Source organism: Oryzias latipes, chromosome 8, assembly GCF_002234675.1.
Source record: "Oryzias latipes chromosome 8, ASM223467v1".
Lineage (NCBI taxonomy): Eukaryota > Metazoa > Chordata > Actinopteri > Beloniformes > Adrianichthyidae > Oryzias > Oryzias latipes.
In genome coordinates, this window is record NC_019866.2 from 10,381,004 (window position 1) to 10,396,313 (window position 15,310).

The following is a 15,310-nucleotide window of genomic DNA, read 5'->3' on the forward strand; positions in this document are numbered from 1 at the left end:
AGTGTTCATACTGAAATAATTTCCCTGGGTAATTCTATAGTCCTCACTGGGCCCATTTCCAAAATAAAAGCTCTAATTGACGCCACTGAAGACAAAAAAAAAACACACAATTAAAGTCTGTTGTGAGACATCTGGAATGTTTATGCAACATTTAAGGGGATAGAAGGTAATTACAGATGTCAGCTCTTCCCTGTTTTGTCTTCAATTAAATAAATAAAGTAGAATTTTGACTTTGATTCTTGTTTACCTCACTAAAATATCATATCACAACAGGTCTTGGTTTTTTTTTCTTCATTTTAGACTTAATAAGATTTTAAGATCCTCCTGAAGTAAATTCATTTTCTGTTAAAAAAAGCAGCCACATAAAAAGGCCTAAGTGGAACGGACACGTGTAACTCATGGAGGGGAGGGAAAAAAATATGATTATGGGAAGATGATGAAGATTATCAAACTACCAGGGCATTAGTGCTGGGCAGGGTGCACTGCACTGCAGCGCTCGGCCCATTAGGGCTTTCAGCACCGCTCATTAGGAATCCATTAGTGACAACTACTTTGACTCCCCAGAACCTCCCACTCCCACAGAGTGATGGACTCCAAAGAATCGACTGCCCCGGACGGCAAAAGCAGAGCGAGCCCGGCCAGAACCCGACGAGGAGCACAGCTGTGGGTTCTGTGGAACACAAAGGCGCTGCAGCTTCCTCCAGCATCCGCCAATGTTTCCCAACGTGATTAACAGTGACGCAAGTCAAGGGTGCCAACTAATGCTGGCGGGCCGACCAGGCTGAGGAGATGAAAGCATCACGCTGAGGAACAAAGACCCTCTGTGTTCCCCTGCAGGCTGCAGCCTTTAACTGCCAAAGATAAACCACAATCCTGCACAGAAAACACTCAGTTAATACTAAAAGCTGTTACATGTTATATTTGGGGTTAAATGGGTAATGATGAGATGCATGTTTGGGTGGAGGCGGGTCTGCCTGCTTTCACACCTGTTGATTAGTGGAAAAATGTCACTTTAATTTGAAATTTTCAACATTAGTCTGAATTTACTTGTGCTCAATAGAGTGAATGTCTATAGAAATGTGTTGTCTTTACTGTTATGACAAGTAGACAATAATTCAAGGGATTCATTTGTTTAAAAAGCTATGTAAAAACAGCATCTTCATATGGTAAAATGAGAAACAACAGATGCAATTATATGTTTTATTATTCATCATTTTAGTTGGAGTTTTTGGTCATTTATGTAAAATTTGCAAGAGAAAACTACAGTCATGGGTACAAAGTAAGTCCGACAAAAACACCGGCGGGAGAGTCAAAACCAAGCGACGTCACACTTCACACGGTTAGCTTGCGGCATTTTACATTTATAAATTCGACACGTTTTGAATTTTATTTCGGTTTTAAATAACCACCCTTCCCTTTCTGACATGTTTGCTAAATAAAACGTCTTTCCTGGCTTATTTCACTCACCCACTCCGTCTTCCGATTTCAACACCATGCTGCTGCTTCAGTTCTCGCAGTTTCGCAGACGCTGCCTGGAGGAGAACCAAGTTTCCGCTTAAAAGGCTTAAGAGCCGAACTCTGAACAACTTTCGGACAGCTGGACGTCTGAACAGCTAATAAAACTCCGAACACGTCCCCGAGTAGAAGAACTGCGTTACTATCGACAGGGAGTGGTTAGAAGAAATCGAGCGGACTTTAACAGCCTTCCCCGCTGAGTACCGACTTTCTGTCAAGACAAATATGACGTAATAGATGTTTCCTGTTTTGCCTTTCATAATAAAGGTGCTAAAGCTCAAAAGTGCCTATTATTGTTTATTTTTATTATTTCAACAAGACACTATCTATCTATCTATCTATCTATCTATCTATCTATCTATCTATCTATCTATCTATCTATCTATAAAAATATTTAAAGCCAACTGATGATAATTTTTTAAAGATCTGCTCTGATGAACATCGGGTTTTTTACATGTTCTTGTGTTATTTTCATGACAGGGACATGTGCAAAGTCAATTTAGCTTAAGATTGCATTTCTGAGAATTTCAAATCGCTGTGAATCAGGAGCAGATAAAAAAAATGTGGTTGGAAATAGCTTCTAGCTGTGACATACAAGCTACTTGTGATCTTAAAGCAAGCCTCAAGTTCCCTGCTCTGCTCCATTACTCCATTCCGATGCATCCACTTGTAGACAAATAGATCCCTGTACGTCTTTGTTTTCCTCGTCTGAACTGGCATCTGGCTCAAAACTGTACGGCTGAATACCTCCAATATTGCTTGTTATTTTTGTTGCAGTGGTAATGTTAGGTTGGTGTCATGAGGGACTGTAACCTAGCAGGAGGAGTGTGTGAACAGAGGGATGATGGGAAATGGGAACGGGCTTACACTGCATCAATAGTCCCGCCAACAACTACAAGGTGAATTTCTAATAAACTACTGCTGCTCTGCAGAATTTGTTTTAAACATTTATTTCATTTAATAACAATACAAAGAAACAATACATATACAAAATGAAACTACAACAGTTAATAAATAAAAAGGAGCAGAAAAACGAAAATTTATGTAATCTGCCGTTATCAAGTACATCAAATAAAGAAAATGTCTTAAAAAATTGACTTTTTCATCTTAGATAAAAACTGCATAATCATAATTATGAAAACAATGGGAGCGATTTTTCAAAAAGTAAAAATATAGTTGAAATGTAACTTTTTAATTTAGTAAAATATTCCTATTTATTTTCAATTCAACCCTTCAGTTTGAAGTCATTTGGTGTGTTTTTTTAATGCTGCTAAACCTTATCATTTTTATTCTAATTTGTTTTCTTTTTTTTCTAATGCTGTCAATATCATTCCCTTTTTCCTTATAAAAAACTATTTCATAGTTAAAGCTACCTGGTGGTATACATAAGGAACCAAAAATATTTTAATGGGGGTAAACTGTTTCAATATGGTTGAAAATTCCTGCCCCAGACCATTTTATAGACACACCGGTTTATGCCGCATCTTATTTTGAAGGTTGATTTCTTGCGTTTCCGGTGTCTGTCTTGTTTTTGTAACAGGCAGAAACGACGGCACTGTTGCCATTCTTTCGAACACGCACACGCACGTAAACACATGCCTGTGCACGCTGACGCATCCGTCGTTGGGACAGGGTGCAGTGGGGGCAGGGAGAAAGTGTCAGAACAGTTGCTGCCTGAGTTGGCTGAAGCTTCACCACATCCGCCAAGAGTAGACGGTGTGTTGAACAGGAAATAAAAAAGGGATATTTAGACAGTCAAATTGGGCTTTTTCCTATAAAAAGCTGGTGTCACACGACAAAATCTATTAAACCTGACTGTGACCATAAACCTAGACTGAATCTGAATTACCCACAGGGAGAAACTGTCACAGACAATCAGTCAAATAATAATACAAAAAAATTAGGAAGACTGGAGGACAATGAAGCAGAAGTCGAACATTAAGTCAAAAAGAAAAATGAATGCAAACAACCAAAATGCATTTGTGCAAATGCACACTTATAAATAAATAAACGATATCACGCAAACATATTATAAAAATCCTTCCCTCTGAAGAAATTTGCACATATAACTCAAGGCCGGATGTAGGCAAGGGGGGCAAAAGGCTGTGACTGCCTGCCCGAAGGTGATGGCCCGTAAAAATCAATAAGCTAAAGGAAGATAAAAAGTACAAGAACAACAACAAAAAAACATACTAAAACTGTGTTAGTCCCAAGTCCAGGAAATGCAGAGGATGGTGTCAGTAGGAGTCTTCGACATAAAATTTATAGGACATATCAAATATATCAAAGGAGTAGATAGATGGTGATACAATGATAGCATGGTTTTCAAAGCATTTTATGGTTTTAGAGCTGTATGAGACTCCAAACTCTCAGCACTCCCAGAGTGCAAACTCTATCTCCACCCCATAGTGAGGCTGGCTAAATCTAGGCCTGCTATAACTGCAAGACTGGACACTCTCCATCACTAAAAAGTCCCCAAACGAACTTAAAATGTCATTTAAAAAAAGCATTATTACTGCCATTTTTGATGGCATTTTTCGTTCTTTCACTGCCCCTCTGATACACTGTGATTACCTTTATATCGCAGCCACATTTATATCACATTTTCTTTTTCCTCTTCCTCTGTCACTCAGGTGAGCTGACCTGCATCTTCTGAGTATACAAAACTGCATTGCAAGCCTTTGTTGCAACCCAAAAACCTGTTGAACAGGCATTTACACTTCAAACAGATGCCATTGTAAACGCTTATTAAATCACCCTAAAACTAACATTTAAAAAATGAATCACTGTTTTTGTTCTGTTTAATGCTTTGATGGTGTAAATTTGCTGTTTGTATATAATTATCTTGTGTTTCTACCACTTAAGAGCACTTGGGCAATTGTTGTGTCAAAAGTGCTCTCTAAACAAAGCAGAAGATATGCTGACATGCTTTGAATTGCTGTCTATTGTAAACAAACGAAAGTAAACATTTTTAGGTTGTAAATCAAGCCTGAATCATGATTACACCACCACCATACTTTTCGTTTAGTCTAAAGTAAGTTTGGCTGATTTATCTTAATTCAAACACACAAACCAAAATGTAAAAGTTCAACTATCAAAAGTCTTTACATCTTCAAGTATAAACTTTAAACATTCTGTTGTGGCTGACATCGTGAAAATAGCTCGATCAAACTCTCATGTATTCGAAATAAGGAGCCATCACATTTCAGCTAAAGTTGAGATGTATCTTAGGGCTGCATCTTTTTTTGAAAATGTTTGTCTTTAAAGTCAAGTTATCAGTTTGTATAATACTTGCACGTCTGGGCTGATCACAAACTGTAAGGGTCTAAGCCTGTTCCTGCTTGTACGTGAGCAGAGAAAGATCAGGAGGAATGCATATCTCACTGCATCCAGACGGAGGCCAAGCACAGGTTAAAGAAAAAATGCTTTTGTTGCCTTTTTCCCGTCTGCTGATTTATAGGAGAGATTTATTCATGTTGAGAACTTGGCCAGGATTTAAAGCACCGCATTGCATCGTTGTGCCACGACCCCTGAATGCTTCAGTTGTGCAGCTCAAACGCAACAACTAAACAATGCAGGCTGTGTGAAAAGGACTTTCAGCTCATTGTTTCGGGTTCATCCATTCCCCTGAGCAGCCCTGCAAATGTGAACCCAGAACAAATGAGACCACACAACTGTTTGACCTTTTTGCAAGAAGATCGGGAGTTGCTGTCAACACACCAGATCTATTGTTGTGTGCAGCTTCCTGTTCAACTTTCAGGCTGATTGTCAAATAATGGTGACGTATGACAGAATATTTATGCAACATCAAATAACGTCATTCAGGCAAATTATAGATGTGTTCAAGGATGCATGTCCTTAAAGGACCCAAAAACCCAACTTTTGCGGCTTAATTCAGATGTTTTCCCGAATATTTCGTTAACTATATTTCCTTTACCCTTAAATTTAAACAAGTGGAACACCTCTCAACTTTTATTTATACAACCACACCACTGAATCTTTGCGCACCTCCCAATTGGCAATCAACATGCTGCACTTGACGTGAAGACGGAGCATTTTCTTTGATCTGTACAGCAGCAGGGGAGCCCCCTTTAACTTATGAAATCTGCATTCATTTAACATGAAGCAATCAGTGCCTACTTTATCTGCTGATTGACATTTCAATCAAAATAAATATAACAAAAGGCATAATGAAGTTTGTTTTTATCACCGCAACAATGCAGGTCAATGGTTCTTTTTTCACATTTCACTTGAGATTTATCAAAGAAATTCAGAAATATTGCAGAGATGCTCCAAGAATGACAAGTTTACCTTCACTTTCCCTCTGGCATGTTTAAAAAAAGTTAGAGTACAACTAAATAATCATTAAAATATAAAAAAGAAGTGCTAGACTAAATTATTTTTTTTATGAGGGTATTTTTTTTCGGGGGGGGGATATTGTTTGAACCAATGCAGCTCCCAGACAACCTGGCTTGATTTGTCAAGCCTACACAAAAAGTGATGACCACAGGGCCCTCTGTTGGGACTTTGTTGTAACTACAGCAGACTATCACCCAAGACAACAGGGATATAATATTTTTACTGTATATGAAAAGATTCAAATCCATAGAAACGCTTTTTTTCTGTGTTTAAACCATCCTTACACAATAAATCAACAAGAGACACAAGAACATTACAAATTGTCCAATGCATTTTTTCCGATAGTAAAATGAAATACTACATTAATATTAATAAAAAGACATTAAGTTAAATTTAATTTAAAATTATGCTTTTTTTATGTGAACTAATAAAAAAAGTAAAGAGAACCCAAAGGTTCTTCTTTATTTTTATAACTGTCTCTGCCTAAATTAGTGGAAAAATAAGGCAGTTGCAAAATATTCTGTAAACATTTAAACAACCAGACTTGAGAAATCCTCCAGCGACCACACATTTCATCGCACATAGAGCACACGTTCTTTGGCATTAACTGGTCCTGGAGCTTTGCCTCATGAATCATTGCACAAGATGGCATGCACTCTATTTGTAGGTGTAGCCCGTGGTAATTAGACCTTTGGATTAAGGTGGCCTATAATTTTATGGATCAGAGGGAGGGGAATTAGGGGATGACATTTAGCTCTAATATTGCTTCACAGATTTTTGTAGAAAACAAAGAAAACAGTAGAAAGAAGTCCAAACAACTTACAATCAGTCTTAACTTTGTAATTATCATTAGCTCATTTAGTTTACATTGTTTTTCCCAGTAGAAAGTGCTGATTTTAAACTAAACATTTAAACAAAAAAATCTTCTTTAAATGTAATTTGCGACTTTGGTATAAAAACCAGAGCAAAAAAGGGAATAAATACACAAAAATGTTTGATTATCCAGTTTATCGTGCCTCTAATCTCTGACATTTTTGTAATTCTCTATAAATCATTTCATGAAGCACCATAATGAAAGAAATATGCGAACCTCTATTAAAATGTTGATATTATATAAATGTAAAAATCATCTTTTTATTTTGCATAACAATTAAAATTTAGCAAAATATTCATAAAGAGACAAAAAAGATAAAACCACTTGTTGTTGTTTTTTAGAAGTGATGATGGAAACAGCCCAGAAAAGCTCCTAACAGATCATTACAACCCTCTCCAAAAAATAGGTCTGATGTCATTGTGTGCCACACCCTCTTCTAGCTGATGCAGCAAATATTTTTCAAACCAGCAGGACTGGGGCTGTTTCGTTTCTGTTTTTACATTAACTGGTGTTCTAAACTGATCCTGAAACTCCAGATCAGTTTACTTGGACCAACCTGGACTGCACCTGTTTGTACCTGCTGATATCAGTGAGCTGAAGGGGGACAAAATCAGTTCCCCTTTGCTCAAAACTGCAGCCAAAATAAACTTTCAGCTGAAAATGGAGCTGGGAAACTCTGTTTTGGTTATTCGTCAGTTTTGTGAAAAAGAGAAGTGAAAGAGAAGACTGCAGACGCTCTAAATGCTTCACCGAGAGGACTTCCAGACCCTATTTTAGCTTCCCGTCATGTATACTGTTGATTCCTTTAAAATCACTGTTAGGGTTCAGTTTAAGTTTTTTGAGATGATACAAAGTATCTGGATAACCATCAAAAGAGTCCAAATGAGCCACCTGTATGATTCATGGTTGGAGACACAAATGTCAGCTCTTATAGCAAAAAATCCTCACAACACACACTGCTGACCCACCTTATAAATACAACAAAAAAATGGCGTTAAAGAATAGGATTTTCCAAACAATTAAGAAAGATCTCTGTAAAATGTTAAACTTGCAAAATGTTAAAAATAAATTTGTCAAAGTTCATTTGGATTTTTACAGTAAGGCTGCAATGAGCAGTTTGAAAAGCTGGATGAAAAGAAATGCAACACTGGCATTTCCAAGGATTACACAGGTTCTGAATTGGCCGGTTGTTGTGCCATTGCTAGGCAAAAGAGAACCAAGTCTGTTGAAAATTGGGTGTGGTGATACATCAGAACCTTAAAAACAGGAACACTTAATCGCTTGAAACATATTGTTTCTTCTGGACAAAATGTTTCCAATTAGACTATTACAGATCGTCTGAGGGGACGGCATAGTGGTGCAGTGGTTACTGCTCTAGCTTCACAGCAACTGGTTCAAATCCCAGCTGGGACCTCCCTGCATGTGGGTTTTCTCCAGGCACTCTGGCTGCCTTAAACAGTCCAAAAACTTGCTTCATATGTTATTTGATGATTCTAAGTGGTTCCAACACGTGAGTGTGTTTACCCCACCCTCACCCAACAGTTGCTGGGATAAGCTCCAGCAACCCTGTGACTCCAAAAGGAATTTGGTGGGTTCAGAGGATAGATGGATGAAGCACTGATCTCACATTGAGATACAGAGGTGGGAGGGTAGTGATGTGGGACTGTTTAGCTGTTGAAGTATTGCAGTGTGCATAGGAAGGGGAAATGATAATTATACTGACATCATAACTTGTCAATAGCACGTTTTTAACAGATCAGGTTAGATAAATTGTGAGGTTAAAGGCTCAATTTTACATATAAGTTGAACCAAAGACTCTTTAAGAAGAATACCTTGTTTTCTGTTGTTTTGGTAACATTTAGGATTAATGTTTTTTACCATATTTTTTTGATTAAGTGGTATCGATACATTTTACTTTGAGGACTGCTATGTGTTTGGGCTACATGTAAATGATAAAAGGTGACAGACGAACCATAGACAGATTCTGAAAAGTGTCTAAACCCTCATATTTTACAAAAGTCCCTAAAAAAACATTTTTAAGAATCTTTTGGTTTTTCGGAACAATCCAAACAACTTCTTGTGAAATATCCAAAAGAACAGAAAGGAAAGTCCTCTTTTTGCACACTATAATGCTGAGCACGGTGTTTAGAAATCACTGAGCCAGCATGGCTTCCTCTAGGTATGCACTCAGTCAGCTGATTCACAACAGCCCTGCCAATCTGTTGTGGTCACAACAACATGGAGCACAAAGACTCCCAGTGTCACTCCACCCAGTGGTGAAATGACAACTACTTTATCAGATTAGAACATATTTGAGATGACGCACACTTCAGCTCCATTTCATTCAGACCACATTATGACAGAATTGGGGAAGAACAAAAATGAAATTCTTAGGGCAGGTTGCATCCAATGTTCCTTCTCCTGCTGTGATAAAATTGGAGTTTAAGGTTGCTGTTTTTATTATTTTATTCTCAACAAAAATCTAGTTTTAATCTTGTATTTGAGTGTCACTAGAGTGTCTCCCCTGTTAATGTAAGTGTCATCTGCTATAGCATTAGCTCCCACTCCTTCGGCATGCGTGCCCAGGGCTGAGACTTAACCGGGGCTAAACATGAGCCAGGTTAAGCTGTGAGAAGCTCCTTCTATTTCTGTTCAGCTGTTTGTTTGATTCATGTGTGAGTGCCAGCAAATCAACAGGTTACCCCCAATACACACAAGCCAAACAAAGCCATTTTATAGGATTCAAACGATGAAACACATGAAATGAAGGCAGCACGAACTTCAAAGCTGACAAATCTGACTTCACTTTACCCTGAGGATCCTGCTGCAGCGTCTTCACAGCCGGACACAAGAAAGCCTGAAGGCTGGACACACAGAGTTCATTCAGTGTCCCCATTCCTGCCTTTCTGTTCACAGCCGTCGAAACTCTACTCCCTCTTTTGACGTTGAACAATGAAATGGTCAAAAAAGGGAAGTAGTGGAGCCTCAGGTTCCCCGCTGTAGCTGTTGACAGTCCCCCTTTGTCAAAAAAAAGAGGCTCCAGCCGTGAGGTCCTGCTTCAGGAGTCACTGCGATTCCCCTAATTCCACAGCCGGGTGGCTTCTCCCCTCCCTCCGTACATCTCTCACACACTCCCTACTTTCTCTTCCCCTTCATTTCTAATTTGCAACTTGCCGGGGTGCTAAAAACACTTCTGCTATCTCCGCGTTCCCCTTTTTTTTGCAGCATCATTTCAGCCTCCCGCTGTCCTCCTCTGTCCGCTGCTTCCCTTTGATCTGAACTCTAGGTCGACTTAAAACATCAAGTAATCATCCATGCAGAACATGAGAGGGATAAAAAAAGATGCTAGGACTTTCACTGAAATGTGTTTTCTATCAGCAGCAAAGATTTTAAATCCTCCAACTGCAGCTTTCAACTTCTAGCTGCTTCAAACGCTGTGTACAAGATAAAAAAAAAAGAGAAATAAAAAATGTAAGATTGCATTGTTGCTTGGCAACAGCTAAGAAGAAATGATGTGCTGCTGGGTAAAAGACTCAGAGCTGTTGGCTTTTATTTGATCATGACTCAGTTTTTTTTGTTGTTGCAACACAAGCACATGCTGGGGTCCTCTGCAAAGTGAACAGACAGCTGGCTGCACAACAGTTGCAAAATATTCTATAATACAAAGTATGATCATAACTTTTTATCTGATTATCTAAATTACCCCACACCTCAGACACACAGCTTCTCCCACACCTTCACTGCTGCCTTTCACTGTCGGTGTCAGTTATCAATCACTTCTTCCACTCAAGCCTCTGCGTCAATCATGCTCTTGTTCAGAGTGACGCAGCCCCTGCCCGACTTAGGTGGCTTTTAAAAAAGACGGCATTTCCATTCGTTTGAACAATTGTGGCATCTCTACAGATCTAAAAAGCATAACCCAGATTATTTCCAGGGCTCGCTGCAAACCGACCCTTGTGTGAACTGCAATGTCAGTCACTGCTCCCATAAATGCTGCAGCTGCATATCAAGCAGAAGAACAGCTATGTCACTGGAGGCAGAATGGGACATCGCAGAGTCAGCTGGGATGCTTATCCTTACTTTATCCGAAGAGTACATATTAACTTCTGGATTGATGCAAACTCAGTCAGCAAACTTTCCTTAACACATTTTTAAGTGATGAAGTCAGAGACACGTGATGTTAGTAACCATGAGAGGCCTTCCAAATCAATAATAGCTGTGAACTGTAGCTGAGTGTTTACTTGAATTCAACAAAGCTTTCTTTTTAACCTCTGCTGCTGATTCAGCACCTGGAAGTATGAGTTAATAATGAACTACCACTGAAAATGAATAAACATTGATGCTATTGACCATGTAAAAGTTGTGTTAAAACGTAAAGAGAAAACAAATATCTTTGTTCAGTTTGATATTCTGCCTTGAACGCTGTGCAGCACTCTATCTTCACCAATGGCCTTCTCCTCTCTGCTGACTGTGGTTTATTATCCATCCTCCTTTTGCTTGATCTCAGTTCATAGTTGAAATAGTTCTTTTGACACTATCTCTCATTCCATCCTCCTGAACAGACTCTCTTCCATTGGCATCTCTGGCACCGTCCTCTCCTGGTTTCATTCCTACCTGTCTGACCGGACTCAGTTTATCCAACTGAAATCTTTCACTTCTCATTCTGTCCCTATGACAACTGGTGTCCCTCAGGGTTCTGTCCTCGGTCCACTCCTCTTTATTATCTACCTTCTTATTTTTTTAAAAACACCACATCCATTTTCATTGTTATGCGGATGACACCCAGCTCTATCTTTCCAGCCAACCCAACTCCACACTGCCTCCATTAGCGCTGGTTGACTGCATCAATGAAGTCAAATCCTGGTTAACCTCAAACTTTTTAAAACTCAATTGCAATAAAACTGAACTTCTGAGCAAGACCAACTATTTCTCGCTTTCCATTGACAGCTCCATCATCTCTCCCTCCCCTCAGGTAAAGAGTTTGGGTGTCATCCTCAACAGTAGTCTTTCTTTCACTTCTCACATAAAGAACATCACCCGCTCAGCTTACTTCCATCTACGCAACATACAACGTTTCCGGCCCTCCCTCACTCCTCAGTCCACTGCTGTACTGGTACATAGTCTTGTCACTTCCCGCTTGGACTATGTAACTCACTTCTGTTTGGTCTCCCACAAAAAACCCTCCATAAACTTCAACTGGGTCAAAATTCAGCAGCTCGTCTCATCCCACGCACTCCCTCCGTCAACCATATCAAACCTATCCTTCAACAGCTTCACTGGTTCCCTATTCCATACCGCATTCAATACCAAATTTTTGCTCTACATATTCAAAGCCGTTCACAACCTTGCACCTCCATATTTCTCTGACCTCCTTCATATCGCCATACCTGCTCGCTCTCTCCGCTCCTCTTCCTCTATCCAGTTTTCTGTCCCTTCCACCTGTCTTGTCACCATGGGAAGCAGGGCATTCAGTTGCTCTGCTCGCCGGCTTTGGAACTCACTCCCCCCTGACCTCCGCAACACTGACACACTCCCACATTTCAAATTAAAGCTAAAAACTCATCTTTTCCAATTGGCTTAATAACTGTAACAGTAACTTTTTCATGTTTTTATATACATTTTATTTCATTGTGTATGTATTTAAATTGTTGTTGTTTTAACTGTTTATTGTATTTCTTATACTGTATACATGTTGTGCGGCGACCTTGAGTGCCCAGAAAGGCGCCTTTTAAATAAAATGTATTATCATTTATTATTATCTACTCTGAGATTGGCCTGCCACCATGTGGACACAGCTTGCAATAACACTCTTCTTCTGGAAAGCTTCTAGTGTTTTGCAGACTTTTCTTTAAATCCTTTAAGAAATCTTGGACATTTGAAGGCAAAACCCTTCCGGGCTATTTCCCTCTGTGTTTCTAACTCAATTCCAGGCGAGTTTCAAAGACCACAGATCAATCTATGAGGGAGGAACTCCCACACAGCCGCATCACCACTGATGACTCACAACAGTTTTAGGGAGAGGATGAGCCGACACTACTGTTAGCACCATAATCTGAATGCATTTAGCAGACAGTTTCCTGAAACTTTAATGCTCTCTTTCCTTGCTTCTTGATGTGAGCGGTGCAGATTTCTTCATGGAAAAGTTGGCCAGGGTTTATTTTTAACCTTTTTTTTTTTTCTGACGTGACTGCTTAAAATTTGCTTCACTGCCTAAGGCATTGATCTTCTGGTTTGTCAAGATGCGTTTGAAGTGATTTTGAACCAAATGAGGTGTGTTGGGATTTTGCAGCTTCTGAGCAATCTTTGAACTCCAGATCTTCATCATTTCAGAGAGACAGACACAGCAGGAGGACATCAACCTCCAGGCCAACGTGAGCGCTCGTGCCTCTCACATCAATCACTTTATCGAAAAAGGAGGAGGGATCTAGCCGAGAGAAAGAGGAACGCTACGCAGAACCACAAAAACCACATGCACCTGCAGATGTAGAGCGCCGCCACGCCTATGAGGCAGAGCCACTGCTTCCTTTGTATGTGTGCACATATTGTCATGCAAAGAGAAACTGAGCTGCAGAGACAGGTGCAGGTAAAAACACAAGCACACACACATAAAAAAGATATTTAGACACCATGCAACTAAAAGCCTTTGAGTCTTCAAACATAGCCGCACCCTGTTAATCCCATAGCAGCTTTTGGGCTGCAGCTCCTAGCAACATCCCAGGAGCAAAGTGCAAAGAACAGCATGATACTCCTCATAAATGTTCTGAACTAAACACATAGAAACCAGCTTATCAATGCTGGTAAAGCAAACATTTGTGATCTGAGCGGCACATGGAAATCTGCAAGGATTTGGACGCACTACTGTTCTTTCCTCCTCTTCCCCCGGCTGTGGGTTTGCTAAAGGAGGTGTCAGTGACAGTGAGTGTGACTTTAATGTTCTGACAGCTTCACCACGTCTCGCCTTTCACTGCCAACCCCTCTCTGATAATTACATAATCATCGACTGATGCTTTGTGAAAGAGACCATCCCAGTTAGATAAAATGAAAAATAATTTAAAAAAAGGTGCGTTCTGCTTCAGGGCCCACTGCCAACACGTACACAAAAATACATAATTACTTTGTTGCTCAATAAGTTTTTCAACATCACATCAGCTGATTCTCTGCAATGAGGCCAGAGCTGGGGGATCTATTTTGGGATGCATCAAGCAAAGAGAAAGTCTTAAAAATTGCTGAATAATTGAGATGAGGATGACAGTGGGAGCCATCCGCTGGCTCATCACCGTCTGACATCATGCATGATGTCAAGATTTGAAATGATTGGTCCCTGCAGATCCATCAGGGCTGCACCTGACGTGACATATGAATGCATAATAAAGACAGGAGCCACGTGAGGAGTTTACAGTGCTGTCAGGGCTGCAGATGTGCTCAATAATTCAGCATGCAGGTCTTTTTTTTTTAGCCACCTGTTTCTAAAGCAGCCCGTGCTAAACGTGGCATTGCACCTTCCCGGACTTCATAAAACAGAAAGCGAGTCCAAATTTCAAACCGTTCCTGCTGAAAGCGGAGCAGTCTCTGGAACAAACGGTGCTAAAAATAAATACATAAATAAAAAGCGTGCACTCGTGTTAAGGTTGAACCTGAGCTTAGTCTGAAGGATTAATGATTAAAAACAAAAGGCGAACCTTGGTTCTCCCCGTCCATCCTGGTGGTTCTGCCGCTGCAGGCGTCACTGAGCGGGGATGTCTCTGCACGAGCGCCCGAAGCGATCCGGATACCTGCTTTCCTCCTCCTCCTCCTCCTCCTCCTCCTCTCTCCTTCCTCTGCTCTGACTCTCCTCCTCCAGCATGTGATCACTTTCGTCTGAGATGAGGATTTTTCACTTATAGTCTAAGAAATCCTGTTTTGCATGTTTGAAGCTCTCAGATGTTTTAAAAATGACACACACACAAAAAAAACTATTACCCACACATTGGACCTGTCCCTTAATTGGGCATGTCCAAAGTCCGGCCGGTGGGCCAAGTGCAAACATGTGGCCACGTACTTTCTAAGGACTGATTGTGATTGGCTAAACTGCGGTTGTAAACTTGCAGCAACAACCTGTGGCTACTTTACTGAAATTGCTCCATACTTTGTACAAAAAAAGACAACTATTTGTGTTATTTTTCTGTTTTCGTGATTTAATTTTAGAGGTACAGTGAGCATTTAATAGGGCAAATGTGTAACATTTCATGTGAAAGATATTTTCCCAGACTTTATAGATAATTCTTTCTTAAAAATCACTTAGATATATTTGAATTCTGAGTGACAGACTGAATTATCTTTAGTTCCTGAAACAAATTTCATGAAATTGAATTAAAAATTATCTTTATAGAGTTTAATGAATGCAGACCGACAAACACCTCGACTCAAAAGCCTCTCAAACTCTTGAATCAACTTCGACTTGGAACAAAAAAACTTGAGTTTAAACTTATCCTGAGTAAACCCTTCAAACTACACTTGTGACGAACACTGAACTGGTCTAAAATACCTCGAGTGTCTACTTTATGGATTGACTCTGGATTGAAC

At 39.8% G+C, this 15,310-nt stretch overlaps 1 protein-coding gene across 3 annotated transcripts in view; it reads right to left on the minus strand.

Moving 5' to 3' along the window:
* The window catches only part of LOC101170762 (cytohesin-1), a 32,483-nt gene extending 17,944 nt beyond the window's left edge, over positions 1-14,539 (minus strand). Inside the window, exon 1 of one of the 3 annotated variants that reach the window (XM_011478149.3) lies at positions 14,428-14,539. In XM_011478149.3, the coding sequence (XP_011476451.1) occupies positions 14,428-14,446 (19 nt within the window). In that variant the 5' untranslated portion in view covers positions 14,447-14,539. Of the gene's footprint in view, positions 1-1,467; positions 1,739-9,559; positions 9,842-14,427 lie in introns of those variants that run through there. The other 2 variants (XM_011478148.3, XM_004071409.4) reach the window with 2 other exon arrangements.
* Between the last annotated feature and the right edge of the window lie 771 nt (positions 14,540-15,310).